General features: G+C 36.4%; 1 protein-coding gene across 1 annotated transcript; it reads left to right on the plus strand.

The window, feature by feature from the left end:
* The first annotated feature begins 227 nt into the window (after window positions 1-227).
* LOC110896826 (protein SHI RELATED SEQUENCE 3) lies at window positions 228-2,023 on the plus strand. Its single transcript, XM_022143922.2, has 2 exons — window positions 228-705; window positions 1,534-2,023. The coding sequence occupies exons 1-2, from the start codon at window positions 474-476 to the stop codon at window positions 1,863-1,865; spliced, it is 564 nt and encodes a 187-aa protein (XP_021999614.1). The 5' UTR covers window positions 228-473; the 3' UTR covers window positions 1,866-2,023.
* Window positions 2,024-16,266: the final 14,243 nt, after the last annotated feature.

Genomic DNA, 16,266 nt, shown 5'->3' on the forward strand with positions numbered 1-16,266 from the left:
GTGCAATAAATTATTTGATATCCGTACGAAGAAATTCTACTTTTTTCGAGGGTTAGCAATTAAAAATAAAAAAGAAAGTAATTCTTTGGAATAATGAAGAAAAGAGTGCGGCGGAAAAGCTTAACATCACTAAAGTTGATACTCCTTCCTCTAAACAAAAAAATTGATAAATGTTTCATTAAAAAAAACACGAAAAATATTAATTGGAAAAAGATGATACATGAATCCCTAGATGTATTTTCCATATGCACATCAGCACATGCATGCATATATGCGTATGAATATATATATTTGAAAGGAAGATACGAAGGTAACTAGAAGATATGATGTTGGCTGTTTTATAGGAAAGGTAACAGATCAACAAAAGAGAGAAAGGAAAGTTATGCGGTGGTTGCTAGCGGTGGCAAGTGGTGGTTTCTGATGAGGGGTCTTTTTATGTGGTGGGCGTGAGCTGTGGCTAGTGGTGGTTAGAGATGAGGTGCCTAGACTGTGGGAACAAAGCAAAGAGGGATTGTTTGTACTACAGGTGCAGGAGTTGTTGTAGAGGACATGGATTTCAGTGTCAAACTCACATCAAGAGCACTTGGGTCCCCATTTCTACCAGGCAGGTTGTGCGAAACTCGGTGGCAGCCATGGCGGCTCAGCCACATCAATACCATCATCAACAAGGGGAGCAACAACAGTTGGATCTCTCATCACCATCTGGTATGCATGTATTTTACTGTTGTTTTATTCAATTTTTGTGAAACTTCATGTCCATGTTACCATATGTTGGATGACATCAAGCTAAGGATTTACAATTTAGGGTTTAAAGAATATCTACATGTTAATTATGTACTTTTGATGGTAAAATAGCACACCAAGGTCAGGCAGGCGGACTGGTATAAGTGGAGGGCGGCCACAGAGGTAGTACAGATGAGGCTGTTGTGGTAGATGTGTCGACAAACAAGATTAGACTGAATAAGAAACGAGGATTTTAAGGAAATGTTAGGAGTGGCTAGGTAATCAGATACGATAAGAGATGAGAGATTAAGATGGTTTGGGTATGTGAAGAGAAGGTAAATGATGACACCAACTGGAGCAGCGGAAGCCTACTATAGAGAGGAGGAAAAGTAGAGGTAGATCCAAACTGATTTGGGATGAGCAAATTAGACATAATTTGATAGAGTTGTACCTTTCTGAGAATATGGTCTAGGATAAGAGGTTGTGGAGATGTAGGAGTAAGGAGAATGTTAATGTATAATTGTGGCCTAGCTCCATCTTACGAGCTCAGATTTTTCCTACATTTTCTTTGGTTTTTGGTAGCTTCATATTTTTATGTTTTTAGTACTTGTTTGTTTGTTTGTTTTTTTTTTTTTTTTTTCATTCGGGTTGTCTATGTGGAAGCAACCTCTTTAACGTCATGGATATGACTAAGGCTTGCATATATCTCAACCTTCCTAGACTTTTCTATTAGCTTTGCTATGAGTGAAATTTACTAGTATGGTTGTTTTGTAATTCAATACTTTTGAATAGTGAGTTTGAATTTTTTAGGTTTTGGAGGACGTTTTCCATCTGAGTTGAGTGGTGAAGCCACGTTTACGCGTGTACAAGTGGCTACAGCTTCGGAAGAAAATGCATATGTAGATCAATATGCATATGAAACAAGTATAAATATTGGAGGGCGTGTTTTTAGAGGCATTCTATATGATCAAGGACCTTATTCTCCAATCACGGATTCTGATTACTTGAATGTACATGAAGGTGATCAGCATGAAGGTGATCAACACAACTCCGCCATCAACATTCCTTCTAACTTGCAACAAATTAATAATCCGGGTTCATCGGCCCAACCTACCCTTCCAACGCCTAACTACCCCTTATAGATTGCTCTGTAAGGGTGCTTCTAATTCAAGAATTTACTACATTATAAGTGTTCTTGACACATTAATGAAGTTGAATCTTGTATATTATTTTCTATCTTATCAACACATGTATCTTCTCCTTTGATCTGTTTACATAATTAGATTTATTTTTCTTTAAACTATAACACCATAAAAATCGCTAACTAATAACTAGTGACTCTTAATGTGTATTTTGAGAAAGAACTTACTTTGCTAGTGGTATATGTATGCACATACATAACCAAGTTTTCTACTTCGCTAATGGTATATGTATGCACATATATATAACCAAGTTTTCAATCTCCAAAAGAATGGTAAAATTTAGGACAATGTGGCTACATAGTGTACCCAAAGGGTACATTATTTCATAATATCCTTAAAATTTAAAAATCTTTAGAAAAGTATTAGATTAGGGAGCTTTCTTTAGACATTTTATTAGTATCACTTTATTCTGTTCACAACGTGGTATACGAGGACGTTTTATAAACATTTTCTTCAATCCTCAATACAGGATGACATATTTTCTTCAAAATTCTTTAAAGGTTATGTGTTTTTCTTTTTCATTAACGTAAGACAACAATATATAGATTTATCAGAAAAGAATTATTAAGGAAAATTTATTAAACAATAGATACCAATATTAGGTGGAACAATATGTTCATTTTAAAATGTTTATACTGATATAAATTAATACATACATACGTATGTATGTATGTATTTAATATGGTTAACATCATCAACTTACGTTCTTATTGTTAGTTAGTAAATAACTAAACGGGATGTGATTGTTATGAATCATTTTATAAATAACTTATAATACATTTTATTTTTATAAGAAAAAAACCCCAAACTATGTGTTGTTGGATTAGTTTGGTTCGACTACCACTTAAGTGAATTGTTTTGTAGGTTTGATTTATCTCTAACATGACTAGTTAATGTTGTGAAGATGAAACCCTTTGAGAATAGAGCAAATTGAGGCCCTAGTGATCAAGTTGATTTACGCCGTCCTGTAAGTCCTGGGGATGAACCGAATCATTCGATATATTTGACATGAGGAACCAGGCGGACACGATGTAATAAATCAAAAATCAAACACAAACACGAGTTGTAAAGAATCAAAGCTTGTATTGATATGAAAGTGACAATCCCTAGATTCTATTACAATGATTTGAGTGCACTTCCTCTAGAATCTCTCAAGTGTTATGTTTACATGCTAAGACTTAACTACTTATCACTCCAATACTAGCTACACCACCTACAGACAAGTATAGTTACTAACAGCACCTGCTAAGTGCACTTGTGAGATCGCTTAGATATAATAATTGATCTATTGTCACACTAAATATGCACCAATAGATTCCCACTTGACAATAACATAGTTAAGCAATCCTTCATCCTTTGACTCAATCATATCATGATGACTTAACTATCTTGGAATGCTTAACATGTCTTTTTCAAATATAATTAGTTAATTATAATCAAATGTTGAAGGCCTCAACAAAATTGAGCTAGTTATAAAATGATGACTTTGCATATATATATAAGAATCCTTATGTTAATTAATTTTGACAAAGCTAGAAAATATCTTCAATGCGATCATGATAATACAAATATATATTGTAAAGAAAAATGAAAAACTATACCATAGGAAGAATATCTTCAATGCGATCATGAATGAAAAACTACAAGCTTTTAGCAATCATTTTACCATAGGAAGAATATATAGCTAATGATAGCCACTTCCTCAAGTGGTCTTGTATCATTATTAGAAATATTGGTGGGCATCTTCGTACCAACTTTAGCCTAACGAAGAGCACTATATAAACCTTGCCACGTGATATTCCATTTTTCATGTATCATTATTTAACAATTATTATTCAAAAAGGCTGAACACAGGAAATAGAATGTCTTATATGTATTATTTTCTAACCAAAATTGAACATATATAATGCATTAGAGAATAGTAAGTATGCAAGATACAAGTGAAAGCTAAAAAAAGCCTTATTGACACCAGGAAGATGAAGAATCTATTAGCTGATCCACTGAAGTTTATCAACTGAAGAACTATTAGCTGATCATGTTCCTCTGATGAGTTGATTAATGAAGAATCTTCCTATTAGCAGAACCTTGTATCTTTCACTGATAGTTTATGCTAGTGATTCCACTGAAGGACATTTATGTTATGAAATTATTTATCCATTAGTGTGAGTCAGCACTCATAATGTCAGTGCGTCTCTAACCATGTAATCATTATCAATGTGTCGTAATCTCTCATTCCAATCAAGTTGTGTGTGAAAACAGTGTGTTCTTGGTATATTTTGTGAGCGAGAATTGAGCGATTGAGGGGGAGCTATCACTTGCAATGTCGATTGTTTAATTCAAATATGTGATGGCTTATGATCAATTTGTTCTAGAGTGATTTCGTTGTTTACTATTGATTTGATTATTATTTGCTACAACTATACTCTAATCCTATGAGACCAAACATTATTTGAACTTAATTCAATTCAAACAATTGATATCAGAACATGGTGGTCCTGAAATCTTAACTGTCATCTAACAATCAAATTCAGGCGTAGTCTATTGCTCGAGCTTCGGATACAATTGTTTTCTCATTCAACTTCATATTTGAAATTCGTAAAACCCCATTTCAAATCCATATCCTTTTAATCACAAATGGATATCCATTAAGATGGATCAATAATCAAACCACCAATCCTTGTTTCGCAATAAGATTACAGTATGGAGACGCCGTATGGAACACTTGTCCAATAAAACTAGATTTTACTCAAAAAAAAAAAAAAAAGTCAACAATGCATGTTTTTCTGTTTTTTTTTTTTTTTTTGATCTTTTTTAACATTAAAACACCCTAAACACCGGGGGGGGGGGGGGGGGAGGGGGTCTTGTTTGTCGGATTTACTATTCGGCGCATAGTTCTTAAATTAAAATTACATACATAACCGACAAAAAGATCTAAGACAAATCAAGTCTTAACATCCAAAAGAGTATATGCCAAAAGCCAAAACATAAATGACTGGATTATTTAACAAGGTTAACTAGCATGCCAATTCACAGGATGGGGTACCTTCAATATAATACCCTTGGCGTCCATAAAAGCTCATAAACAAACCTATACTTTAACCTAATGTGGATAATAAAAGTCAGCTATATTGAGTGAGTTCAAGTTTAATAAGATCGTTTATAAATCTTTAACATGCATTATATCATATCATATCATAACATAATAGCATAACATAGCATAGCATAACATAACATAATTTCCTTTACTTTACTTTACGTAGTTGTATACTATTGGCAAGCCAACTTCATGTTCATAACGTTAAATTCAGATGCTGGTGTTGACTTTAGACGCTTGCATTAACTTGAGACGCATTTGAGACTATAGCATGTTGATCTAGATTTGTGATGATGATTATCAATGTTGGCCAGAATTGATAGCAACAGTTAAGGGGGAGTCTGTTGGTACATTACTAAGGCTTGTAACTATCGGTATACAATTATGTGTTGAATACATAAATTGGCTTAGTTGAAGTGTTGACACACTTAGTGTTGTGGCCACTTAGTGTTTTGGTGCACTTAGTGACTTGGTGCACTTATTGCTTAGCGCACATAAGTGTGCTAAGCATTTAAGTGCTTGGCGTACTTAGGAGCATTATTGTACTTAGGGGATGTTTGTTTACCTCTTATTGGGGCTCTTAATGGTTCAGACATTTACCTCTGAATGGTTAAGCACTTAATGGTTCAGATTGTTTGTAACGCGAGCAGATATCTGAATGGTTCAGACATTTAACTCTGAATGGTTAAGCATTATACTGGGTTTGAATGGTTAAGACCTCTAATCTGAATTGGTCATACATTTGCCTCTGAACAGTTAACCATTATATTGGCTCTTAATGATTCAGACCAACCTCTTACTGGTTCAGCACTTAGGGGCTATTTGGCAACTTCTGAATGGTTAAGTGCTGAACCAGTAAGACGTCTGAACCATTAAGAGCCAGTATAATGCTTAACCATTTAGAGCAAATGTCTGACCAATTCAGATTAGAGGTCTTAACTATTCAGACTCTATATAATACTTAATCATTCAGAGGCAAATGTCTGAACCATTCAGACATCTGCTCACGAAACAAACGTCTGAACCATTAAGTGCTGAATCAGTAAGAGGTCTGAACCATTAAGAGCCTCATTAAGAGGTAAACAAACAGCCCCTTAATGGTCCAGACCTCTTACTGGTTCAGCACTTAATCATTCAGAAGTTGCCAAACGGCCCCTTAGGCATACAACGTATAAATAAAGGACTTTTTGTCATTTGTGTGTAAGCATCTAAGTGAGAGATTTTAGACTTAGTGTCTAGTACTATGTGTCCAGATGTATTAGAGAGAGAAGTAGAAGTGTACTTTTTCGGTATGTTGTAATTTGTGTTGATTGTTATGAATTGAGTTTTCTACTACTTCCTATCTTCTCACACACGCTTTTGTATAAATCAGGAGTAATGTATTATTCGATTTATGAGTTCTAGAAGGGTCCCAGGACTCTCAGGTGGTATCAGATCATGGTGCTCGATTCGGAAAGAACTAATTGCCTTTCTAAATGACCATTACTCTTGATTTGATATTTACTTCCGCTAAAAAAAATTGAGACAAAAAAATTGGATATGTTCTTTATAAAATATGATTGTTTTGATGATTCCATATCAAAACCAAGTGGATTAGATGTGTTTGTTTGATTTTTAGAAGTTAGATTCATGTTCAGATTCGTAAACAGTAGGTTTGGCATAGTTATGTAACACTCTAACCCGTTTTATATAACAATTTTTAGAAATACGGATAAATAGGTCCCAAATTTTTTTATAAAATAGTTAACGTACGAGTCTAGGTTAACTGATAACCCAGACGAACCAACATAACGGATATTACACTTGATCTACTATTTATAAATAATCGAGATTAAATCTCTAAATCTTTGTCGCGCATCATCATGCTTCAACAATCCCGTGAATCCTCTCCGATGAAATTAAGGTTTAGTAGTGTTCGGTTCTACGCGTGCTTAGTCGTTCGTCCAGTTCCGTCTTTTGCAAAAGTGTCGCAACCCTCGTCCCCTAATTACCCGGGAACGGGCGGCCGCAGCCAGTTTCAATGGTATCGGTGTTTATCATTTTGGCAGCGGAAATTACATCAGGACCGTAGTTAGTAAATATTTTATCAGAGTAAAATACCACACTTTTATAATATCAAACACGTGGGAAAAATCCCAAGTTTTAAGTACACACATTTTCATAGGGATAAACCCTATTTTATTTAATAAAAACATATCTTTATTTTAGGTAACTTTATAGCCACTTTTCCAAGCCTTCAGTGCTGTCCAGCTGGCTTCTATTTGGCTTTCACATGTTGTTACCTGAAACGCGTTTAAAAACATTTTGTCAGTGGGAAATACTGGTGAGTGAATCTCAGTTTAATCAAGTTAAGTAAAACCATTGTACAGTATTGAGGGCGATCGCGCAATTACATTTGTTTCCATCTACTTTAATTACCACCCACGGTACTGTCAACCCGACTTGTGGTCATGTTACTACTCACAATGTATTAACAAATTTTGTATACAAAACCCCAACATATCGACGATAATTGTAGAATACAAATACTCAATCACTGTTTAATATATTATTAATTATGTGAGATTTTGTAAAAACAATTTGCAAAAAGGAGATTACTCACATCGTTGTCTTAGGGTTTTCCTTAAGGATTTCCTGGTGATTATCTAATAAATACACAAATGCACACGCGTTAGTATAATAACCCAATATTTACATTAGCAATACCCTCCCCGAGACAGCATTCCAACGACTACGTCGGGCAGAACCACGACAGCCGTTATGGAACCCTGGATCAATCGGGCAGTGTATCTAATACGTAACCGGGGTTATGATACTTACAACGAGGCAGAACTTCGTTATTTAGGGGGGTATTATGCCTGGAAATTATGTTTACTCTTCAGAAATTAGAGAGAGAGAAAAGGAATGAGCGACGGACAATGACTGTCGAAGCTCCCAATTTATAGGAGCAGATTTGGGGTTCCTCGTTGCCCGCGTAAGAAACGGCAAGGGGCTTCGCGGCCCGTGACGTAGGCTGGGTAGGCCCTAGCCTGGCCCAGTCACTGATCTAGCTTCGACACGCGTTTGACACGTGGCAACACCGAGATGCGCCCTGGTGACAAGCTGTCGCGCCCTGCATAAGATCCCTAAAGGGTCTTCACGACCCGCGAGCAACAATATTTTCTGATTTTTATTTAATTTTTAATTATATAGAGTATTTAGGCTTGGTTTTCGCATACGGGGTATGTTTTAAGACATATAGGGACACTTTAAATATATTAGGGGTGTCGAAAATATTTTTGAGGGTTGTTATATCCTCCCCACCTTGTTTTAGAACTCGTCCTCGAGGTCTACTGGAATAAGTATGGATATTTCCTTTGCATCTCTGATTCAAGCTCCCATGTATACTCCGGTCCTCTCTTGGAGTCCCATTTCACTTTGACCAGAACTAATCTCTTGTGTTTGAGATTCTTGACTTTCCTGTCTTCAATCTGTAGAGGCCTTTCCGCAAACTTAAGCTTTTCATTTACCTCTATGTCCTTAAGAGGTATTACTAGTGATTCATCAGCTAAACACTTCTTGAGATTAGATACATGAAATACATCATGTATTCCTGCCATTTCCTCTGGCAGTTGTAGCTGATAAGCTACGGGTCTTATTCTTCTAATAATCTCAAAAGGTCCAACATATCTAGGGCTTAGCTTTCCCCTTTTTATGAATCTTACCACTCCTTTCCAAGGAGAGACTTTCAATAACACTTTGTCTCCTACTTGAAATTCCAATGGCTTTTGTCTGTTATCGGCATAACTCTTTTGTCGGTCATGTGCTGCTTTTAGTCGTTCCTTGACTTGGATAATCTTGTCGGTTGTTTCTTGCACTATCTCAGGTCCAGATAGTTGCTTCTCTCCAATTTCTGCCCAACAGACTGGCGTTCGGCACTTTCGTCCATAAAGTGCTTCGAATGGTGCAACATTGATACTGGTATGATAGTTGTTATTGTAAGAAAATTCTATCAGTGGTAAATGATCATCCCAATTACCTCCAAAATCAATCACACAAGCTCTAAGCATATCTTCCATTGTCTGAATTGTCCTTTCGCTTTGCCCGTCTGTTGGAGGATGATAGGCGGTGCTTAGATTCAACTTGGTTCCCATTGCCTTTTGGAAACTTGCCCAAAAATGAGAGGTAAAACGGCTATCTCTATCAGAAACAATTGATAAGGGAATTCCATGTAATGAAACTATTTCATTTACATATAGCTTAGCTAGTTGTTCCATATTGAAAGTTTCTTTCATTGGTAGAAAATGAGCTGACTTAGTTAGCCTGTCTACAATCACCCAGATTGTATCATTACCTTTTCTGGTCTTGGATAATTTAGTAACAAAATCCATTGTTATTAATTCCCATTTCTATACGGGCATTTCTAACTGTTGCAACAATCCTGAGGGTTTCTGATGTTCAGCTTTAACTTGTGAACATGTTAAACACTTAGAAACATAAGCTGCTATATCCTTTTTCATTCCTATCCACCAAAAATTCTTTCTTAAATCCTGATACATCTTATCACTTCCAGGATGCATCGTATACTTAGACTTATGGGCTTCTTCTAATATACGGTGACGTAAGTTTCCTAATTTAGGTATCCACATTCTTTTCTTATGGAATCTCCAAATTCCATCGGTTCCTTGCTCTAATTCCTTAATCATTCCTTTTAACTTTTCAGTATCATCCTTGATTACTGATTCTTGTGCTTCTTTAATCTGTTCATTTAAATCTACCTGTAGGTTTAATTTAAGTGAACGCACTCTTTTTGGCTTTCCATGATACTTTCGACTTAAAGCATCAGCTACTACCTTTACCTTTCCTGCATGATACTGGATATTACAATCATAATCACTAAGAATTTCCATCCAGCGCCTTTGTCTCATATTCAACACCTTTTTCCCGAAAACATACCTTAAATTCTTATGATCGGTAAAAATGGTAAACTTACTACCATAAAGGTAATGTCTCCAAATCCTAAGGGCAAAAACTATAGCTCCTAATTCCAAATCATGGGTTGAATCATTCTCTTCATGGTTCTTAAGTTGTCTAGACGCATAGGCTACAACCTTTTGACGTTTGTCACACCCCGATATTTCCACATATTACCGGTGGGCCCGGTGGGGAGTATCGTGACGTAGTTGCTATCGTTATAGTCAAACAACACAATTTAACGCACAGCGGAAGCAAAAGATAGATACATTACAAACCGAATGGAGAGTAATATCAAGTATTACAAAAACGGTTGAAAAAGATCGACAGGCGGATCGAAATTTAAAAAGGAAACATTGTTCAACAGATTTAAAGGCATCTAAGCTTGCAAGACTCTTTATTGATGCTAGGAGTAGCCAGCCTATTCCGATTAGCACCTGCACTTAGCCTTTTTGGAAAATACGTCAGTTTACACTGGTAATACAATTACCTGACTCATTTTGAAAACATTTAATAAAATCGATTTGAATGCACAAGGCATAAAATATCTTTTATAACTAGGGACAATTATTTTAAAAATAATCTTGTATACAGTTTTTACATGTTTGCCGTCCGTCAGGGCCGGTTAGAAGAGCCGGACAAGATTAACTGACACACCACTGGTATAATGCCCACAAGGAATTTTCCTTATTGTGGATTACCGTTTATACATATGCAACTGTCAGGTGTATGCCAACACCCCGTGCTTAAGTCGTGGCCATTTCAATGAATGATGCCAAGGATATCCGGGACATGGACATTAACCCCCCAAAGGCCATATACCAAACAAAACAGATTAAAACGGGCTATGTAAATATATTAATCACAATCCGATTTAAATAACTACACACCCGACCAAGCGGTATTATTGTAATAACGTATCCCAAGCCCGTATAACGGAAAATAAGTTTAAAGTATTTACCTGAGCAAATTTATACAATTTATCCCAGCCGTATACAATCAAGCAAGTACAGGTAGCTTTTACTGGTCTCCTAAATCTGGAAATGAAGGTTTTAATAACCTATTAGATTCCTAACGGGTCTTACTTAAGCCTATGCTTAGACCGGTTAGTTTTAAAGGAAGATATACGGTTCAAAATGCAAGATTAAGCGAAGACCGGAATAGAATTTGGTTTAGACCCGACAAGTATGGAGACTTGTATAATATGGGTAAACTAAACACATTTTGGATTTTGAGATAAAAATGATAAGGTTTGACCCGTTTTGGTTAATTTCTGCAAACTAGTTACATAAACCGTACCGAACGCGAAAAATGCATAACGGGTAACCATAATAGTCATATACAGTTTTCCTAAGTTAATATGTCTTAAATATGTTGTGATATCAGTAAGATACCTTCCATTATGCCCAAAACGAATTTAAACTCAAGATTAACTGACACACCACTGGTATAATGCCCACAAAGAATTTTCCTTATTGTGGATTACCGTTTATACATATGCAACTGTCAGGTGTATGCCTACACCCCATGCTTAAGTCATGGCCATTTCAATGAATGATGCCAAGGATATTCGGGACATGGACATTAACCCCCCAAAGGCCATATACCAAACAAAACAGATTAAAATGGGTTATGTAAATATATTAATCACAATCCGATTTAAATAACTACACACCCGACCAAGAGGTATTATTATAATACCGTATCCCAAGCCCGTATAACGGAAAATAAGTTAAAAGTATTTACCTGAGCAAACTTATACAATTTATCCCAGCCGTATACAATCAAGCAAGTACAGGTAGCTTTTAATGGTCCCCTAAATCTGGAAATGAAGGTTTTAATAACCTATTAGATTCCTAACGGGTCTTACTTAAGCCTATGCTTAGACCGGTTAGTTATAAAGGAAGATATACGGTGCAAAATGCAAGATTAAGCGAAGACCGTAATAGAATGTGGTTTAGACCCGACAAGTATGGAGACTTGTATAATACGGGTAAACTAAACACATTCTGGATTTTGAGACAAAAATGATAAGGTTTGACCCGTTTCGGTTAATTTATGCAAACTAGTTACATAAACCGTACTGAACGCGAAAAATGCATAACGGGTAACCATAAGAGTCATATACAGTTTTCCTAAGTTAATATGCCATGTTGTGATATCAGTAAGATACCTTCCATTATGCCCAAAACGAATTTAAACTCAAATTTAGCCCCGCAGGGGTATTTTGGTCATTTTAAAGGTTATAAAAGAGTTTATATATTAATCTGAGGTTCAGGTCTAATATAATCAGTAAAAGTACTTAATTTAATAAATTATATTAGTAGGGTATTGTATATATGTGAAATTTATTATTTATAACCAAACCATGCACCGAAGGGCATTTTGGTAATTTCACATAAGCTTTAAAGGTCAAATCTGGAAATCTAAGATTAAAACTTTTGCCTAGTGTTAAAGTATAAAAATTTACTAAAAACATCAGTAGGTGTTAAGTCTTATATGATAAAAAATGTTTTAATCCATACTATGCGTCTAAAACGCGTAAAAGTCGGTTTTAAGTGATTTTCGGGTTAAAATAGAAAATCTGAGTTTTTGATTAGTTTATAAAGTTCAAAATATTTTATTTATCATATAAAACTAGTAGCAAAAAGTTTGGTATCAAAATATAATTTAAAACTCATTTTATTCAAGAAAAGGGTATAACTAACAATTACCGAATCAAAACTAGAACCCTATGTTATGCTCAGCCTAAAATTAAATAAAAATCTTCAAAAATCCCAAAATATTATATTATATCAGTGGGTAAAAAGATTGGTGTCAAAATTTGGGTTTAGACAGGCTATATGCTAATAATGCCGTTTAATTAACAAAAAGCTTTTAATTTACGCTATTGAGCATAACTCCTAATCTAGACCTCAAACTGATGTCAAATTTTTAGGACAAGTTTATAAATCAGTAACAAATGTAATTGGCCTTTCACATTTTCAAAAATCTCGTTTTAAGGTCAAAAGGGCATAATGGTCAACATTTAGGCATATAACGGAAACATGCACATGAATCGGATAACTAAGGAACCAAGTTGTATAACCTCAGAGGGTTATACTAACCTATAACCTGGTCCTAAAAGAGCCCTAAGGCATTTCTAAAATAATCTAAATCGGGTCAGAACTGAAAGTCAAAGCAATAGTCAACTTTTGCGACTTTCGGTTGCGAACCGTGCCTAAACTTGAAATTGTCGGGTTGAACATGCTTAGACATGTTCTTACATTAATTACCAAGTTATACAAGTGATAAAACAGGTTTCATGGATTCTACATTGTTAATTATGTGTTTATTTGAAAATTAGCTTTATGTTGACTTTTTATTATTAGGTTTGACCCGACATTTGACCAAGTTAGGGTGATAATCAGTAGGTGCCCTCTTAGAGGTTTATTACCTACATGATTACCAACTTATAGCTACTTTTAATTTGACTAATGACTGGACCATTAGTGATTAATCACTAAGTCAAACCTTAATTACGATAAGTTTGACTTTTGGTCATTAAACTAACTAAAACTGAAATTAGGAGGTTAAGGACACTTACAAAGGTCCTAAGCATGATTTTGGAACTTTAGGAAACTTGTTGAAGACCAAAGAGCTCCAGAGAAAATCCTTGAAGTGAGTTGGAGTGAGCAAGTTCATGTGTTTGCACAAAAGCTCTATATATATGAAATGTAATCTCACAAGATCATGCCAACAAGGTCTACAAATGTTTCCTGATGATCCCATGTGTCCCTATGCATGTAAACCACTGGCCAGACTCCTGTATTTCGAAAACCCTTCTTATAAGTCGATGCAACCTGCTGAACAAGCAACTGTCAATTTTTAACTGCCAGCGACAGCCTTACGGACCATAAGCAAAAACCCTTACGGTCTGTATCCACCTCTTACGGACCGTAAATCCAGACCGATGCGGTCCATAACCAACCTTGAATTGCGTCGCCCAGTTGCAGTCCTTGCGGACCGTAAGTTGAACCTCATACGGTCCGTAACCGATGGTTAGAAGACAAAAACTTGCAAACTTTTAAGTTTTGACCATGCAATCTTTTATAACTCGAATCTTTAGTCATTATCAGCAGGAGGGGACCAAATGTTCAGACCTGAGACATCTAGGGAGTGTGGCCATGCAATGGCATTGTTTTGTAGTCTTTTGAAAAAGACCAAAGTGTGAGGATTTGTCGTAAAACTCATAGGGTCCATTCCCTTTTGCAAATTGAATTATACACTATCAAAAATAACTGGATTTGAATATATCAGATGTTTATAAAACATATTAAGGTTTGGGATTTATAAAAAGGTCACTCAGAGGTATTGATTAACATGTTGACACTTTTTAATCCTACCATACATCTTTCAACTTGATACGGGTTAATAACACGTTTACTTTCCATGACACGTGTCTTTATAATATTGGACGGGATTTTACGAGGTGTTCCATCCTCACCCCCTTAAAAGAAATCTCGACCTCGAGATTTACTGGAATAAATGAGGGTACTTTTCTTTCATGGTGGATTCAACCTCCCACGTATACTCGGGACCTCTACGGGCATCCCATTTAACCTTTGCAATCGGTACATGCTTCTTCCGAAGCTTTTTAACCTGTCGATCCTCATTTCAAGCTCTCATCTATGTGCACATCCGTATGGGGTATGACTAGTGATTCATCAGCTAGACATTTCTTCAGATTGCAGATGTGGAATACATTATGAATACCACTGAGCTCTTCAGGAAAATTTAACTTGTAAGCCACTGTTCCAACACATTCGATGATCTCGAATGGTCCTATGTATCTTGGGCTTAACTTGCCTTTCTTACCAAATCGCATTACCCCTTTCCAGGGTGATACCTTCAGTAACACTTTGTCACTTACCTCAAATTTTAGAGGTTTACGCCTTTTATCTGCGTAGCTTTTATGCCTATCCCTGGCAGCTTTGAGACGATCCCGTATCTGTAAAATCTTATCTGTCGTCTCCAGGACTTTATCAGGTCCTGTTAGTTGAACATCTCCAACTTCTGCCCAACAAACGGGCGTTCTGCACTTTCTTCCATATAAAGCTTCAAATGGTGCAGCTTGGATAGTGGAGTGATAGCTATTATTGTACGAAAACTCGATCAGTGGAAGATGATCATCCCAGCTTCTACCTAGATCAATAACACAAGCCCTTTACATATCTTCCAGCGTTTGAATTGTTCGCTCACGTTGACCAACGTCTGAGGATGATATGCTGTGCTAAAGTTTAATCGAGTGCCTAGGGATTGCTGAAAACTTTTCCAGAAGTGCGATGTATACCTTGTATCCCTATCAGAAATGATAGACACTGGCACCCCGTGGAGAGATACAATCTCATCTACGTACAGCTGAGCTAACTTATCTGAGCTATGTGTTTCCTTAATAGGTAGGAAGTGGGCTGACTTAGTCAGTCTATCCACTATCACCCAAATAGTATCATTTCCTCGCTTTGTCTTTGGTAATTTGGTGATAAAATCCATAGTCACCATCTCCCACTTCCAGGTGGGAAGTTCAGGCTATTGTAGCAAACCTGACGGCTTTTGGTGTTCTGCCTTAACTTGAGCACATGTCAGACATTTGGCCACATAAGTGGCTATAGACTTCTTCAACCCTATCCACGAATAATTTGCCTTTAAATCCTGGTACATCTTGTCACTTCCAGGATGAACAGAATACTTGGAACTATGGGCTTCCTGAAGGATCACTTCCCTAAGTCCTCCATAGATTGAAACCCATATGCGTCCATTCAATCTTAGGATTCCATCCTTGCCATATGATAACCGTTCTGTAGTGACTCCCAGTTTTTCATTTAGATAGTTAGCTTCTAACACGGCTTCCTTCTGAGCGGCTAACAACCTTTCATTCAAGCTGTTTCTCAATTCAATGCTCTTGGCATTGATCATAATGGGCTTTACCCTTTCCTTCCTACTTAAGGCATCGACGACTACATTCGCCTTGCCTGCATGGTATCGGATTTCACAGTCATAGTCATTTAAGGTCTCCATCCATCGACGCTGTCTCATGTTTAAGTCCTTCTGATTAAACAAATGTTGAAGGCTCTTGTGATCGGAATAGATCACACACTTGGTACCATATAGATAATGCCTCCAAAGTTTTAGTGCAAACACAACGGCACCCAATTCCAAATCATGGGTGGTGTAATTCTTCTCTTGCACTTTTAGTTGTTGGGAAGCATAGGCAATGACCTTTCCTTTCTGCATGAGCACACACCCCATACCAGT

Source organism: Helianthus annuus, chromosome 12 (genome assembly GCF_002127325.2).
Source record: "Helianthus annuus cultivar XRQ/B chromosome 12, HanXRQr2.0-SUNRISE, whole genome shotgun sequence".
Classification (NCBI taxonomy): Eukaryota; Viridiplantae; Streptophyta; class Magnoliopsida; order Asterales; family Asteraceae; genus Helianthus; species Helianthus annuus.